Source organism: Chenopodium quinoa, unplaced genomic scaffold (genome assembly GCF_001683475.1).
Source record: "Chenopodium quinoa cultivar QQ74 unplaced genomic scaffold, ASM168347v1, whole genome shotgun sequence".
NCBI classification, from domain to species: Eukaryota; Viridiplantae; Streptophyta; class Magnoliopsida; order Caryophyllales; family Amaranthaceae; genus Chenopodium; species Chenopodium quinoa.
The window spans coordinates 127,546-141,393 of NW_018743074.1; the positions used below are offsets into that span (position 1 = coordinate 127,546).

At 33.6% G+C, this 13,848-nt stretch overlaps 1 protein-coding gene across 1 annotated transcript; it reads right to left on the bottom strand.

Annotated features, from left to right (window-relative positions):
- Nucleotides 1-301: 301 nt before the first annotated feature.
- Nucleotides 302-10,787, bottom strand: LOC110731525 (acyl-CoA thioesterase 2-like). Its single transcript, XM_021911372.1, has 17 exons — nt 10,303-10,787; nt 10,062-10,154; nt 9,518-9,585; nt 9,343-9,418; nt 8,961-9,007; nt 8,647-8,772; nt 7,557-7,634; nt 6,539-6,626; nt 5,963-6,075; nt 4,860-4,922; nt 4,722-4,777; nt 3,933-4,037; nt 3,774-3,830; nt 2,222-2,323; nt 1,507-1,555; nt 1,361-1,429; nt 302-1,277 (listed from the first exon to the last, which is right to left on the bottom strand). Exons 1-17 carry the CDS (start codon nt 10,316-10,318, stop codon nt 1,200-1,202), a joined length of 1,284 nt encoding a protein of 427 aa, XP_021767064.1. The 5' UTR covers nt 10,319-10,787; the 3' UTR covers nt 302-1,199.
- Nucleotides 10,788-13,848: the final 3,061 nt, after the last annotated feature.

Here is a 13,848-nt window from a genome sequence, read left to right on the forward strand (position 1 = left end):
GACCCAACTACAGTTGCTTCTACATCATAGCCAACAAGAGCTTCAACGAGAGCCAGGAAGGGTGTTTCTGCCTCCCAACTAGTTTAGAAGTTTATATGTAATTAGATCATGACAATAGTTTGTATGCAGGACAAGTTTTTTGAACTTATTTGCTGTTATTAGTATGTAGTTACTAGGTTGTTATACAGTAACTTGAGTTTTTTTAGAGCAATGATGTGTAATTTCTAAGACAAGTTTTAAGTCGTGATGTTATATTTTGAAACAAATTTGAGTAATATTGTAACAATTGAAAGCAACAAAATTTCAGAAAATTTCTCCACTTTTTTATTCATCATTAAGGATCGTTGCTTACATTCATAAGGCATAAAGCCAAGTACACAATAATGCATACATCACTTAGAAACAACAAACAACAACACAAAATACAGAATGAGTGCCATTTTTGCAACAACTTTCATAAATTTTGCCAATTTTTCTACTTTATCCTTTGCAGCAGCATTTGGACCTTGTTCAACTTCAATTCCTCCCAACCCTGATAATATCTTCTTCTTTTAATCAAGCAAAATAATCGCAAGCCCTGAATTTAAAGAACAACCTTCGTGGATTTTTCGTGGTTTCAGAAACCATGACAACAACCACTTTAGGAGGAACACAGTTGTAGGAAACGTGCTTCACCCAAGCAATCTTGTCGTCCATAGTGATAGCCCGCATTGTTACAGACGAAGAACCAAACTTAGCCATGAAATGAGAGAGATAGAGAAAAGTGCGAATTGCAGAGGTTGAAGATGAATTGGGAAATTAGGGTTTTAAAAAGGGGGAAATCGAAAGGAGGCCTAGGAGGGAAATCAGAGAGGAATTTTTGTAAGGGTATTAGTGTAAAAACATAATCATTTAACCAAGATTAACTGTAGTTAGTCTTTTAATTGTATTAAATTATCAGTAATGTCACCATTAGCTTAGTTTAATAAATTGTTGATTACCATTGGTAAAATCTTATTTCACCCTTTACCAAAGAGAAAAAAATGAAAATTCGATGTTACCAATGAGAATTTCCCAAAAAATTATAATACAAGCAATAATCATTTGCGTATTATAACAATTGCCTGGTTGAATAACGCTTCTTATGATAACATGGCAGTTTCCTTTGCATGCTATATATTTACAGGCAAGGAATTATAGCAAGATTTTGTCTGTGAACTTCAATATTTGGCTCTGAGAGCTCTGCCTGGAGTTCTGGCTTTTCTAAGTAGACCTTCTTGAGCCAGTGATACAACAAGCTAGATGCAAGATACCAAATTAGTCACGAACAAGAAGAAAATACAGTAGGATTTATGTGGTCAGATAACGAATTAAGATTTACCTCTCCCTTCCTATTGAACATTCGACCTGCAACTAATCCTCGTGCAGAATGAGCAGATGGACTCTCCATCTATAATAGAAGGCACATTATTATATAACGGAAAACCTAATACAAATTCAAACGACAGAAGTGTCTGTTGGGCTTACCACAAATAACAGCCAATCATCAGCTTTTACGGGCATATGGAACCACATCCTGACAGAGAAACCAAGCAAATGTTTTGAAAAATTAGTCATCTCTCGAGGCAATCACAAACTGAAATGACAAACTAACAGAGACTTGCGTGTATATAATCGTACTAATCTACATAGTTGGACACGGGGAAACGTATGATATCATCCTATCTTATACGAAGTTAAATAAAAAGAGCTTTTTACCACAATTCTCTAAAACTTCAGTATTCAAATTCTACATTCCAACAGTCCATCTTGATATAATTACAATAAAATAAAAACATTGAAGACAATTCCGCAATAGATACTATAACTATCTAATTGTCTTTCTTCACCAAGGATAGATTCCTTGCATTAGCACGGATACATTTTAGTACAGATAATCTCCTAGTCTGAAGAAAAAATCATAACCTCTTCATCACTCACCTAAAGCTTCACATGGTATTGAAGATAACATGTCCACTTTATGAGATCTAATGAAAGCAACACATCTATAGTGGAACTACTAAGAGCACAGTTCAGGAAATAAATAACATGAAAACTGCGACTAAAACCAATGAATTAATGATAGCAAAAGCACAGGCGAAGGTGCAAATGTAGGCTGGGATCAACAGATTAATCTAAGTTATATACCAGGGGGAAACAAATATAAAGCCAAAGATTCATCTACTAAGAGGCAGTTACTCACGTATGATTCAAGCTTAGAACACTGATCTTCAGACCCCTGTCACGATGAGGATTTGAGCTGACTTCAATAAACAACAGGTCCGAAGCATAAGCCACCACACATCTGCAGAATAATTGAACTGTATAAGATAACATCGGCATAAGAAGCAATTGTACACTTCTACATATTAGTGGACATGTTCCTTGGAGGAAAAAAAAGTACTCCCTCTGTCCCTTAATTAGATGCCTACTTCTCTTTATTATGTGAGTAATAAATGCTAGAAATAGGCATCTAATAAAGGGACGGAGGGAGTAACAAAATGTAAGAAAATAAGCATTCTAGTAATGGTCAAGAGAGGCAAAAAAAATCCAAGCAGATAGCATTCACATCTAACAAGCAATATTAAGTCTATAATTGCATAGTTTTCCACAGTGCAACTGAGCCTAATATACTAAATGATTTGCCTCATCAGCAGCATACTATTAACCAATTAACTGTAAATTTTTCATTGAAAGTTCAATACGACAGTCATCATGTGAATCTACAGGCTTTCACAATTAACGCAGAGGCCTTTACGATTTTCATGATCTACTTTCACCACACTGAATGACATTAAGAAGTCCAGGGACCAGTAAGTAAAGAGCTACTTATGCTTCTTTGCAACATCTATTCCATTATACAAAGAGTTTGGTGTCTTCACCAGTCCAACAAATGAGGGAAGAACATCGGTCAGATAGCAATGTTGCAGCAGTAATAAACATCATGGTTTTCAATTTTCAAGCCAATTTGGAGCATGAGAAATTGCTGAAGCTTTGCTTAAAAATTACTTTGTATATGTGAAGTTATAGGGATGGTGAATCTCAATGTTGATGATTTTAATTATGGAAGCAGATATGGACAAAGGACATCACCAATGCCATAGCATCAGGTACCACATAAAACTCAAGTTAGTCAGAACTCTGAAGCATGAGAAATTGCTGAAGCAATAATCAAGCATTATTAAAGTTGAATATGATGCACCACAGTACAGAATTCCAATCTCCAAATAAAAAAATCACTCAGATTTCGACATGTCAGGTTGGAACTAGAACTGCAAAAAGCTTACACTAACTTGCCCCTTCATTGTCTCTGTTGCCCTGTTGGTACCCCTAATTTCTAAACCGTCTAGCTTAATTTTATGCAGCCTTGACTAATACGAGTAGTTCTGAGTCAAGTGTTTCAGGGAAACCATAGGATTAGTCCAAAACTAATCACCAAATCCTCTTTAATGCTACCATCAAAATCAGCTTGCGACATTAGCTCCTTTTCACTAGATTCTGTAGCATTGCTTCACAAACCATATCCTCCATCAGCCATCCAGTAATCATGGACATTGCCAAACAGTCCAGACCTTATATGCATTATGTTTATAATTTAATAGCATAAACGAGAGGGAATGGGCACAAAAGCAAATGCATTAAAAGACCTCTTAAAAATTAAAAAGGTGCAAACACAGATAGTGTTCCTTCTTGTTTTTCAGCAGACACATCAGAAGCCCGAGACTAAATTTAACCCCAGCCTTAGCACATCTTACCTATGCAAAGCCTGGTCATCTGACAAAATTCCTTTAGCCCTGAACCAATACCTCAATCTGCATAAAAAATATAACAAGAATCCAATACAAGTTAGGTATATTTGGATAGAATACCTGCATTCAGTTAAATAACAATTTTATAAAGAAAAGGATATTAACTTTGCAGGGGATTTCGTCTGATTCGTAAAAGTATTTGGATCACAAAATCGAATCTCTATGGGCCAAGGAGTAAACTCTGACATGGCCACTTTGTTGCGGTAGGTCCTGTCACAATCAACCAGATATATCATAAGCAAGAATGTTATGTACAAATGATGCAGCATTGCTTCAAGAATAAGAATGCATTTGTTTGGGAGGAAAACAGTTGTTAGGACTTAGGAGTAGGAAAAAATATATATTTCCAAGGGTGAAAAATCATTCTCGCTAGTGTGAAAACATTTAACTTTTTTAAGAGGGAAGCCACACTTTCCTATATATTCCCTACCTTCCTCTTTTTCTCCTCCCATCCATCATTCCCTTCCCATATTCAATTTGCAAGGAACCAAACAAAGGCAAACTAGCAATTTTGTGATCCCCAGAATTATATTTTCTGCTGAAAATCATTTTCAACTGAAAATATTTTTTTTGTCAAAGCTGATGTACCCCAGGTAACATTCTCCTTTTTGATTTCATCTTTCAACTAACCATCCAAGCTAATGCGCCAGATTACCCATGACCTTGTCAGACTGACTGGATGAGAGAAATGTTTACTCTTCAAAGCATCATCCGAGTTCCAACCAAGCTCATCCAGTCGCCCCCCCCCCCCCTTCCTCTTTCCAATTTCCGAGAAAAAATAAAACATATGACTGCTAACAATGGGTTGCAGAGCACAAAGAGAGTGAGTGGATATCTACAAATGCACATATATCGATATAATGAGCTCAGTAATTCAATCAATAATGTTCAAACCTGGAGAGTCGGGGATCAATAATACGCTTTTCACGTAGCTCTTCCAATGATAATAGCTGAAATGCAGGGGAACATATAGAATCAGAAAAGTAATACCCCAGAATTTTGCTATGCCAAAGAAAAGCTTATACACAATACCGTATCTGGAGCTGGTACCAAGGGCATAACTGCATCCTGGTGCTCAAACCCTAATTCTTCTTTCTGTGGAATTAAGAAAAACTAAGCATGAAGCCCAGGAACATGTGAATTGTCATCTAACAGTTGTCACTTATCAGGCCAATCAATCAACTTTTATCTCAGAGACTCAGACAATTAGGGCAGCAAGTAAATTTTCAGTATCACATGACCAAAAAGCAACTTAGGTTGATAGACACCGTCAATGGAAATCACTAGGCCATCTAAAATACAATAAGTTGTGAGAAGATGATTGCTGACTTTAACGAAACGAACCCTCTCCCTCTTCCGTAGTCCCATTCCAGGCTGAAAAAAGGGAAGGGGGGGGGGAGGGCTAAACTACTGAGAGTCACAGGAAATTTCCTACCCTGGGCCCACCCTCCAGAGAGACTTTTCATATGGCTACAAAGCCTAGATCTAGATGGAAAAACTCTCCTAAATACACTCTTTAATTTGTCACACCCCAGTCCAATGTGAAAGGATTCTTATTTGTGCACATAAAGGGTGTACAATAAGCACATATTACATTTTAAGTCTACGATTCCAGTCACATCTCATTATTACTGGAAGCTGTGAAAATCCAGTGCTTTTCCATGCAAACATACAGCTTCTACAAGTTTGCACAATAAAAAAACTCCATCCACTAATCGAAAGACCGAACATAAACACTAACATGTTGACATTAGGAATATTCATTTAAAAGGACCAAATGTCTAGCTAATGTATGTCATCGATTAAAAAGAATAGCAAGAAAGGATGAGACACCTACCTAGAGCTAACCATTTTCCAAAATCTGAAGTAATAACTGCATTAACAATTACAATAAGAGAGCCACACTACCAATGCAATCAAAGTGATAAAATTTTAATGCCTGTGTATAAGAGCTCCTGTCAAAAATTTGACTATGCAACATACATGCAACTCATGGAAGTGACAATAATCACATCCATCTTATATTGTATGAAGTGATCAATCTTAGGGGTAATGATAGCAGCAATTTCTTGCAAATAAACTACTCTCTATGTTACACTGACATCAAGATGAAGTGGTAGACACAAGTAAATTACTTGAAATGACGCAAGCAAGGTGAACACAATAGTTCCTTTTTGTATAGCATCTACTCTTCTGCTGGAAAAGCTTTTCCCATCACGGAGGCGGTGAACCTCATATATGATTGGAACTGCATATAATGAACAGTTAATCAATAATAGCATCAAATTACATGAGACTTCAGACTGCGAAACTTAATTAAGTGACTGAAATTAAACAAAACTAAACATTATTCACAAAAATAGATTTTCCAAGGTCCACTCAGCTTTATCATCAGGCAATTAAGAATCAGAAGCAATTTACTGCCGCAGAACTGAAATTCTACAATTTTGATAACAAAATTTCTATGGATATAATAAACAAACAAAAAACAGAATAAATAAGGATGAGAAATAATAAAATAATGTAATGGAAAGCCATTTACTTTAAGTCTCTGAAGAATTCTTATTTACTATTAACACCAAACTGAATAATATATTTCATACATCTAGCTTTCTATATTGATTAGAGATTGAAATTATAGAGGTTATTCTTTATTTTCTTAGGTAAAATAAGATTGCAATTAAGTTCACCAAAAGGTTTCAAGTACTTACTATCATAGTCTCCAACAAGAAGGAAATAAGCCTGCAAATGGTGGACAATTTTTAAGCAATCAACAGTCTTTGATGCTGCAGCCACAGCCTGCAATTTAACAAGCGAAATGTCAGATTGTAGGTGCTGGAATACTATAATCCTCTAAAGCAACCTCAATAATTAACAAGCGAATCTATACAGGAGAAAAGATTTTAAGAAAAAAATTACAGTGTTCAGATCTTGAAATAAAGCAAGCAAGTAGATTTTTCATAATTTGGTGAAATATTTATCAGAATAAGTACTCATAAGAAGAAATCAGTGCTTACAAAACTACCATAAGAACAAACTTTGGTCAGGGCACCACATTTACTTCTGGCACACTGAGGCCACCCTCTTATAAGGAAACATGTGCCAAAAATGCATTTTTAATCATATAGGATCACGCACTACCTTTCAAGAAACACCAGTCTTGTCACCAAAGATACATACCAAACCATACTTAAGGGTTTCAGCAATAGCAATTTAAAAAACTTGAAATGAAAGAATTCACTCTTCAGTCTCACATTGGAAAAAAGTCAGCAAGTTATTTGCAAATAATAATATATTTTGGCAAAGGAGAACAACCCCCAATTTCATCTATAAAAAGACCTAGTACGTTTACTGGAACAAAGAAATACTCACTCGAGACATTCCCAAAAAAAAAACAGAAAACAAGATCCTAATGGCCAATGCTCGTCCAAGAAAGTAATCAAGGAGAGATAACAAAGTTCTTCCCATTCACATCGGAAGCTTATAGACATAATGAAAGAAATAAGGAAATGGTAAAAATAAGGACCAAGGAGGGCTAAGATCCACAAGTTAAATTTAAGACTTATCAACTTCATTGTCTACATGGCATGCAACACATTTATAGGAAACAACTCATGCACCTGAAGTAAATGTACCTGTACCTCTTTATGGGGTACAATCACATAATTACACAGGAATAAATTTAATCCGGCATAATTTACAAAGAGAAAAACCAATGAAAAATCATACCTGGCCGATAAACTGTCCTCCAAAAACTTTTCCAAATCTTGGAGCTTCAGGCAAGGTAATCCCTTGAAATAGGTTAACCTACACGAAGTAATTGGGTGTAAAACAAACTTCACTTTGCTCAGAACTCAGCAAAGTTAAAAAAGAAAAATTCATAGTACAACACAAAGTGATACGTTTCAATGACCAACACACGTCTAGAAACTACAAGAATTAGAGTGTATACACAAGATCAGACTACCGGTGAATTTATTTCCCAGCTCCTCTATTTATCAGACCTATACAATGTGATTTTAGCATAGTCATGATTTAGATCCCATATGAAAAATATAACATGTGCAAATGTGTATTCTATTCTGGAGGGGGGTCTTATTACTGAGAAAATCATGTCCCATATGTAAATATGGGAACAGTATTATCAAGATTAGAGTTAATACAGAAGGATATTGAAAGGGACCAAAATAATCAACTTGTAATAATAGGGATTACCAACATCTGAAAATTCAAAATGAGAATCAGTTAGGTACAGAACTTTTGGGTGAGAAGGCAATACTTTGCATGAATAAACTAGAATTTGAATTAAACTTCATTACTTCAAGTCATCTCATTAAGTCATGTGAATTGTCCTTGTAGCCTTTTAGCAGTCTATTCAGCTCAAGACTAGTGAAAACCACAAATGGTGATAAATATATACTACCTCCGTAAACGGTTATCTGCAACGATGGGACATAAAGTAGAGAGGAAAAATGTCCCATCGTTGCAGATAACCGTTTACGGAGGTAGTATATATATATTAAAAAATATTATAAAAATAAAAATCGTTATTAAAAAATAAAAAAAATAAAAAATAGTTGATGAGGTTGTTTATTTTTTTAGGATGGTGGTTTTTTTTTTTTTTAAGTTGAAGAATAGAGCCTAATAGGTTTCTTATAGTGCAGACACACGCAGTTTCTTAGCTTGTATCTTTAAAGTCCAGTGGTGAAATATCATGTAATCTAGTACTCAATAATGTTTTCATGCATCTAGTAGGGGAAAAAAAAAAACAACTTCAAGTATGGAGTACAAAGCTTATGGTAGGCCCAAGAAGACATACTTCAATAGGATCCAAATGTAATATGCTTTCTACAGGTGCACATGCCTCTTTTCCAGCATTAGCATTCCAGATTGACTTTGGCCGCAGCAAAGCACAATGGTCAGAGGGCAGCACCAAGCAGGTCAACTGTCATGAATAATGAAAAATGGTCACAACTCAATAATTGATTTTATATCCATAAGTAAAATTGAAATACACTCTTGAACTCTTTAAGAATTAAATTATAAAAATTCCCAGAATTCCGATACTGTTTTCATCCCCTTCACCAAGAATTGTTTTTGATGAATTCTTCTAGACCAAAAAGAAAAAAATACCTTGGATGATGCAATCACATCTGCCTGCTTCTCAGATGTTGGGGCACCTAGAAAACAACAAAAAGGAGCACATTTTATTGTTATAATACACCAACATAGCACAGCACACAATTATGATTAAACATTGAAGAAAGAAAGGCATCAACGCGAACAGAACTTCACAAATGGAAACAATGTTTACTAGCCAAGTAGCCAGCTAATTTGAAGCCATCTCAAACCAGATATCAATTGAGAACCAGCTTCCACTGCTATCACACCACAATGTAGCCAAGTTCCCAGCAAGAAGGCTCATTCATTAACGCCATCATCAGCTTTTCTTTCTTCTTCTTTGTTTTTTCTAAAGCTACATTACTACAAAAAATCAAGGAGTGACAAGACCAACCATTGCCAAAATAGTCATAACGTTTTAACAAGAACTCTGGACGAATTTCTTCCTCAGCAAGTCCACAAACTTCAGCCTACAGTAAGTAACGAGATCACATGAATACATGATTAACAAAGCCTCAAGATCACCAAAAACTAATAAATTGCTGAAAGAACCTTCAAAAACAACTTACCTCCCCTTCCCAAACAAAATACACATCGTCTCCACTTTCTCCCCTACGAATAACATACTCTCCACTGTCTACAAGATTTGAATAAATACTTGTCAAAACAATTACCATCAACATATATGAATACTACAAAAGAAAATGTTAAGCTTATCTTAGTGCATAATAAAGCATGAACACAATCACTAATCATCAGCACATGCAAATTATGTCACTGGCCATACAGATGTATGATTACATTGTACTCACTATAAGACAACATTGACAAGCTTAGTCACCCCAAATCACACCAAACTCGATTTTGAATGTGGATGACTGTCATAGCTTTATGTGACTACCTCAATACAACAAGCACGGTCACCCCAACATGGAGTGATTACACCTATCGTTTATGATACACTCGTTGTATACAAAACCTATTCGGTGAAACTTACTTGTCACAAATGTCATCAGTGTAACAGTTATACTGTGATTCAACCCACAAAACTCTGAAACCCAACAATTAAATCAAAATTGAAAACAAGGGAATTGAATTGAAGGGAAATGATACCAAAATGCTTGACTTTAACGACCTCAGCAATTTTCTTGAGAGATGAACTGGGTAGTCGCTGAAGTAATGGAACTCCCCCCAAAAACTCTGTAACTGTAAATCCCAAATAATGCAAACACCCACCAAAATAAAAATCAAATAAAACAAATAATCACTCTCATTAATTTAAAATAAAAATAAATAAATAAATAAATAAAAACAATAAACCCAATTCAATTAATAAATCAACAAAATTGTTTACCTGATTCAGTGTTCATCTTCAAGCTCTGCTACTAATGAATATTTCTGGAAATTTTAATCTTTGTATCAAAAAGAAATCAACAGTAATACAACATTGACGAAGCTTTATATGATGGGAAATTGAATGAGATTAACAGAAAGCAATAATTGCAAAATGAAATCTTTAGCGTGTGAAAATCATGGGGTCTTTGTATAAAATAAAATTAAATTATTTTGTACGGTTGTATAATAATTAAATTGAACACATATGGTTGTCTGAACTTTTAAATTTTTTTTTTTTTTTTTTTTTTTTTTTTAAATGGTAAGAAGAAATAAACATTAGGAAGCCCTAAAAAATCTTTGAACTTTTAATTGGGAATTGGAATTTGAAAAGGGGACAAAAATGTTGATACTCTGCCTAATTTAATATGGACCACTTCTGCTCCTATCCAGCTCCATTCTAATTCCCAATCAGGCCCAAATTCCAACTTTTTTTTTAGGCGTAAAAAATACTTTCTCTGTTTTTATATAGTTACAACAATTTGACTTTTATACTATTTATGTGCTTTATTTATGACTAGCTTTGATGATTTATAGCTATGTAAAAATATAGTCGTGTGGAATCTTGTTAGATTCGTCTCGATTTATACTATTTTAATGTCAAATGTTTATAATTTTTACATACTGGTAATTAAAGATATTAACGATTAAAATCATGCATCGGCAAGCGTGAAAAGAGAAGTGTTGCAACTATAAAGAAACAAAGGAAGTATCATTTTATCGGACCGAAACATCTCACAAGTCATCCCAAACTAGACTAGCGGGCAAGACCTTTTGGGAGTAAGAGGGAAGGGAAAGGAAATCTACGCCTTACAAATGATCCTTAGAGCACATTGGTTAGAAATTTAGCTCCCTATTTGACAAAAAGTAAAAGTGGGGACCTTCTCATCATTGGTACTAGCTCCTCATCCATCACTTTAATTTGGTGGGGTTAATAATATTAGAACCCTCTTAAAAGTAAAGTAGTCCCATTTTACACTATAAATTATTTTGTTAATATTTGTGGGGTATGGAAAGTAGGAGAGAGAAAAGGTGGTGGGGTATGAAAAAATAGGAGAGAGAAAGTAAATGGGGAGGTTAATGAATGTATGTATGGAATTGTGAAATGGAAGGGTATGTGATAAAGTTAGTGGAAAGTAATGTGGCCTGATAAGGTGAGGAGAGAGAAATGATGGGGAGTCTAATGGATGTGGATGCTCTTAGTGTGAGGGTGGGGGGGATTAATCCCACAAACTCAAAGTGAACCCAATTGCCCAATGGTTGGCCATAACCATTGTGGTTATCAATTGTTTTATTAATTTTTCTATCTTCCATCTCACTTATAATCACTCTTATTCCCATTTAATAACCAATGTATCCCAATAATTGACTACAATTTTTTGGTTATACAATTTCTCTTTCTTACTTTTACCCAACCCCACCACACAATCTCTCTCTAAAATGCAGTGTGTGTTGTGCCCTCCATTTGCCACATCACCAACAATAAATGAGAGAAACCAACAAAAGCAAGTCGGCACAACTATTTCACTAAATGACCAAGCTCCATAAGGACCATAACCCGGTATTTCCACAACGGGTTATTTGTTTTTTTGCCACCAATTTCTCTCTCTTCATTTTTTTTATTGTTTTTTCACCTTCTCTCACCTAGTAATCAACCCAATTGGTTAATGGTTAGGAATACTCTCATAATTGTGAGATACAATTCTTACTGTAATTGATTTAGGTCTATCTAAAATTGATTATTTAACTAATACAAGTATTACGTATACAAGTAATAAGTAAACAACTATCATATTTTTTTTTCGTGAACAATTGTATTTTCAAAAAAAATAAAATGTATACAACCAATACAAGTCAATAAGTCATACAATTATTGTGCGACTTGATGCCACAAATTGTTAGTTTTGTACTTCGTATACAAGTTATACAACTATTATACGGCCTGATGTTGCGGGTTATTACCTTAATGTATTACTAGTTTAGATCTCGTGCCATGCACAGTTATTGTTAAAGCTATCACATCATTAATCATTTTGACTTAACAAAACATCTTATATCAATCACTAATTATAATTTTATGAATATTATTTATATACAGTACACTAAGGTGCAAAAGTATTTCTTGCTCATTTGATAATTAAATGAACAATATTTATCAAAATACATAGATAATCTTGAGTACACATTACACCCAAATAAATATAAGAATCTCTGTCACTTTTCTTGATTTGACTTTTGCACAATTTACGTACATTACATTGACCAACGTTTGTTATAATCATATCAATGTATAGTTTTTCGAACATTTGTAAAAAATAGAGGGAGTATAATCTTCATGTTTCAAAGGTTATTTTACACGATAAATAAAAGAGTTGACTAAAAAAAAAAGGTAATATCCTGAATTCATGACACATTAACTATATTATCGACGACAATAATTTTATTGTAATGCACTCCGTAGCTCAGGTTGGATTATTTAAAAAATAACAACAAAGTTTGATTATTGATCTAACTGACTAAAGGTTTGTTTATTTTCGACAATTATTTAATACAAATTTTATTTATATCCATATAGCAAACCTATGGAAAGGATTAATATTGCAGTAAAAACAATATTTATAATTTTCAAATTTTTATTAATATAAGATGTACTATTTTCCCAATCTATGTGATATTTTTCTAATAAAGATCTACTATATTTTTTCATATAGGGAAAAAAAATATCATATCAATAATAATATAGTACAACATGTCACAAAATATGTCTAAAATCTGATCACAAAGTACCTTATTATTTATAATTGTCATTATTGTATGTTAAAAGAAACGGAGTATATTAAATCTTTTATTTTAAGTAATTACTATTTTTTTTTTTTGAATGGAAGTAATTACTATTTTAATGAATTGAAGATAGTTATTAGGTGAGTAAAAGATATTTTTAAAATATTTTTTTTAAAATAATTAATAAGAACACATCAGAAAATGACACGTGTCATTATCGGTGTGTCTTTTAGTATCTAGTTATTGATGTTACGGTGGTAATAGTTCGATCATTTTTTTTTTTTTTTTTTTGGTAGTTATAATGAAAGCTCTTGTGATTTCTAGTTTGACTTGTATACACTTGGTAATATAAAATCTTGTATAATATGAAGTGTTTAATGTATAATTATCTTGAAAGTTCTTATGAATTTTAGCGTGACTTATTTTGATTTTTTTTTTTGTTTATTTTTCTCTATTAATCCTTTTTCGATTGGTAATGTAATGTCTTGAATGCTACTCATATGTTGACATGCACTTCTATGTTCTATAATGTTAAACTAATTTGAATGGAAATGATGTTAGTGTATCATTTATAGGAAAAAAAAAAAATATAAGTACATTATTTCTTAAACAATAATCTTGTGTGATCATCGTTTAGTCAATTCACATAGAATGTATTTAACATTATTGTTAACTTGTGACGTTGATCGATCGTTGCATAACTTGCATTGTATATTCTTTGTGAAGA

Excerpts from the sequence above, each read along its gene's own strand:
- LOC110731525 (XM_021911372.1), bottom strand. Across the intron at positions 7,635-8,646 it reads TACATTTGGATCCTATTGAA|GTTAACCTATTTCAAGGGAT; the intron begins GTATGTCTTCTT and ends TACTTCGTGTAG. Across the intron at positions 2,324-3,773 it reads GATGACCAGGCTTTGCATAG|ATGTGTGGTGGCTTATGCTT; the intron begins GTAAGATGTGCT and ends ATTATTCTGCAG.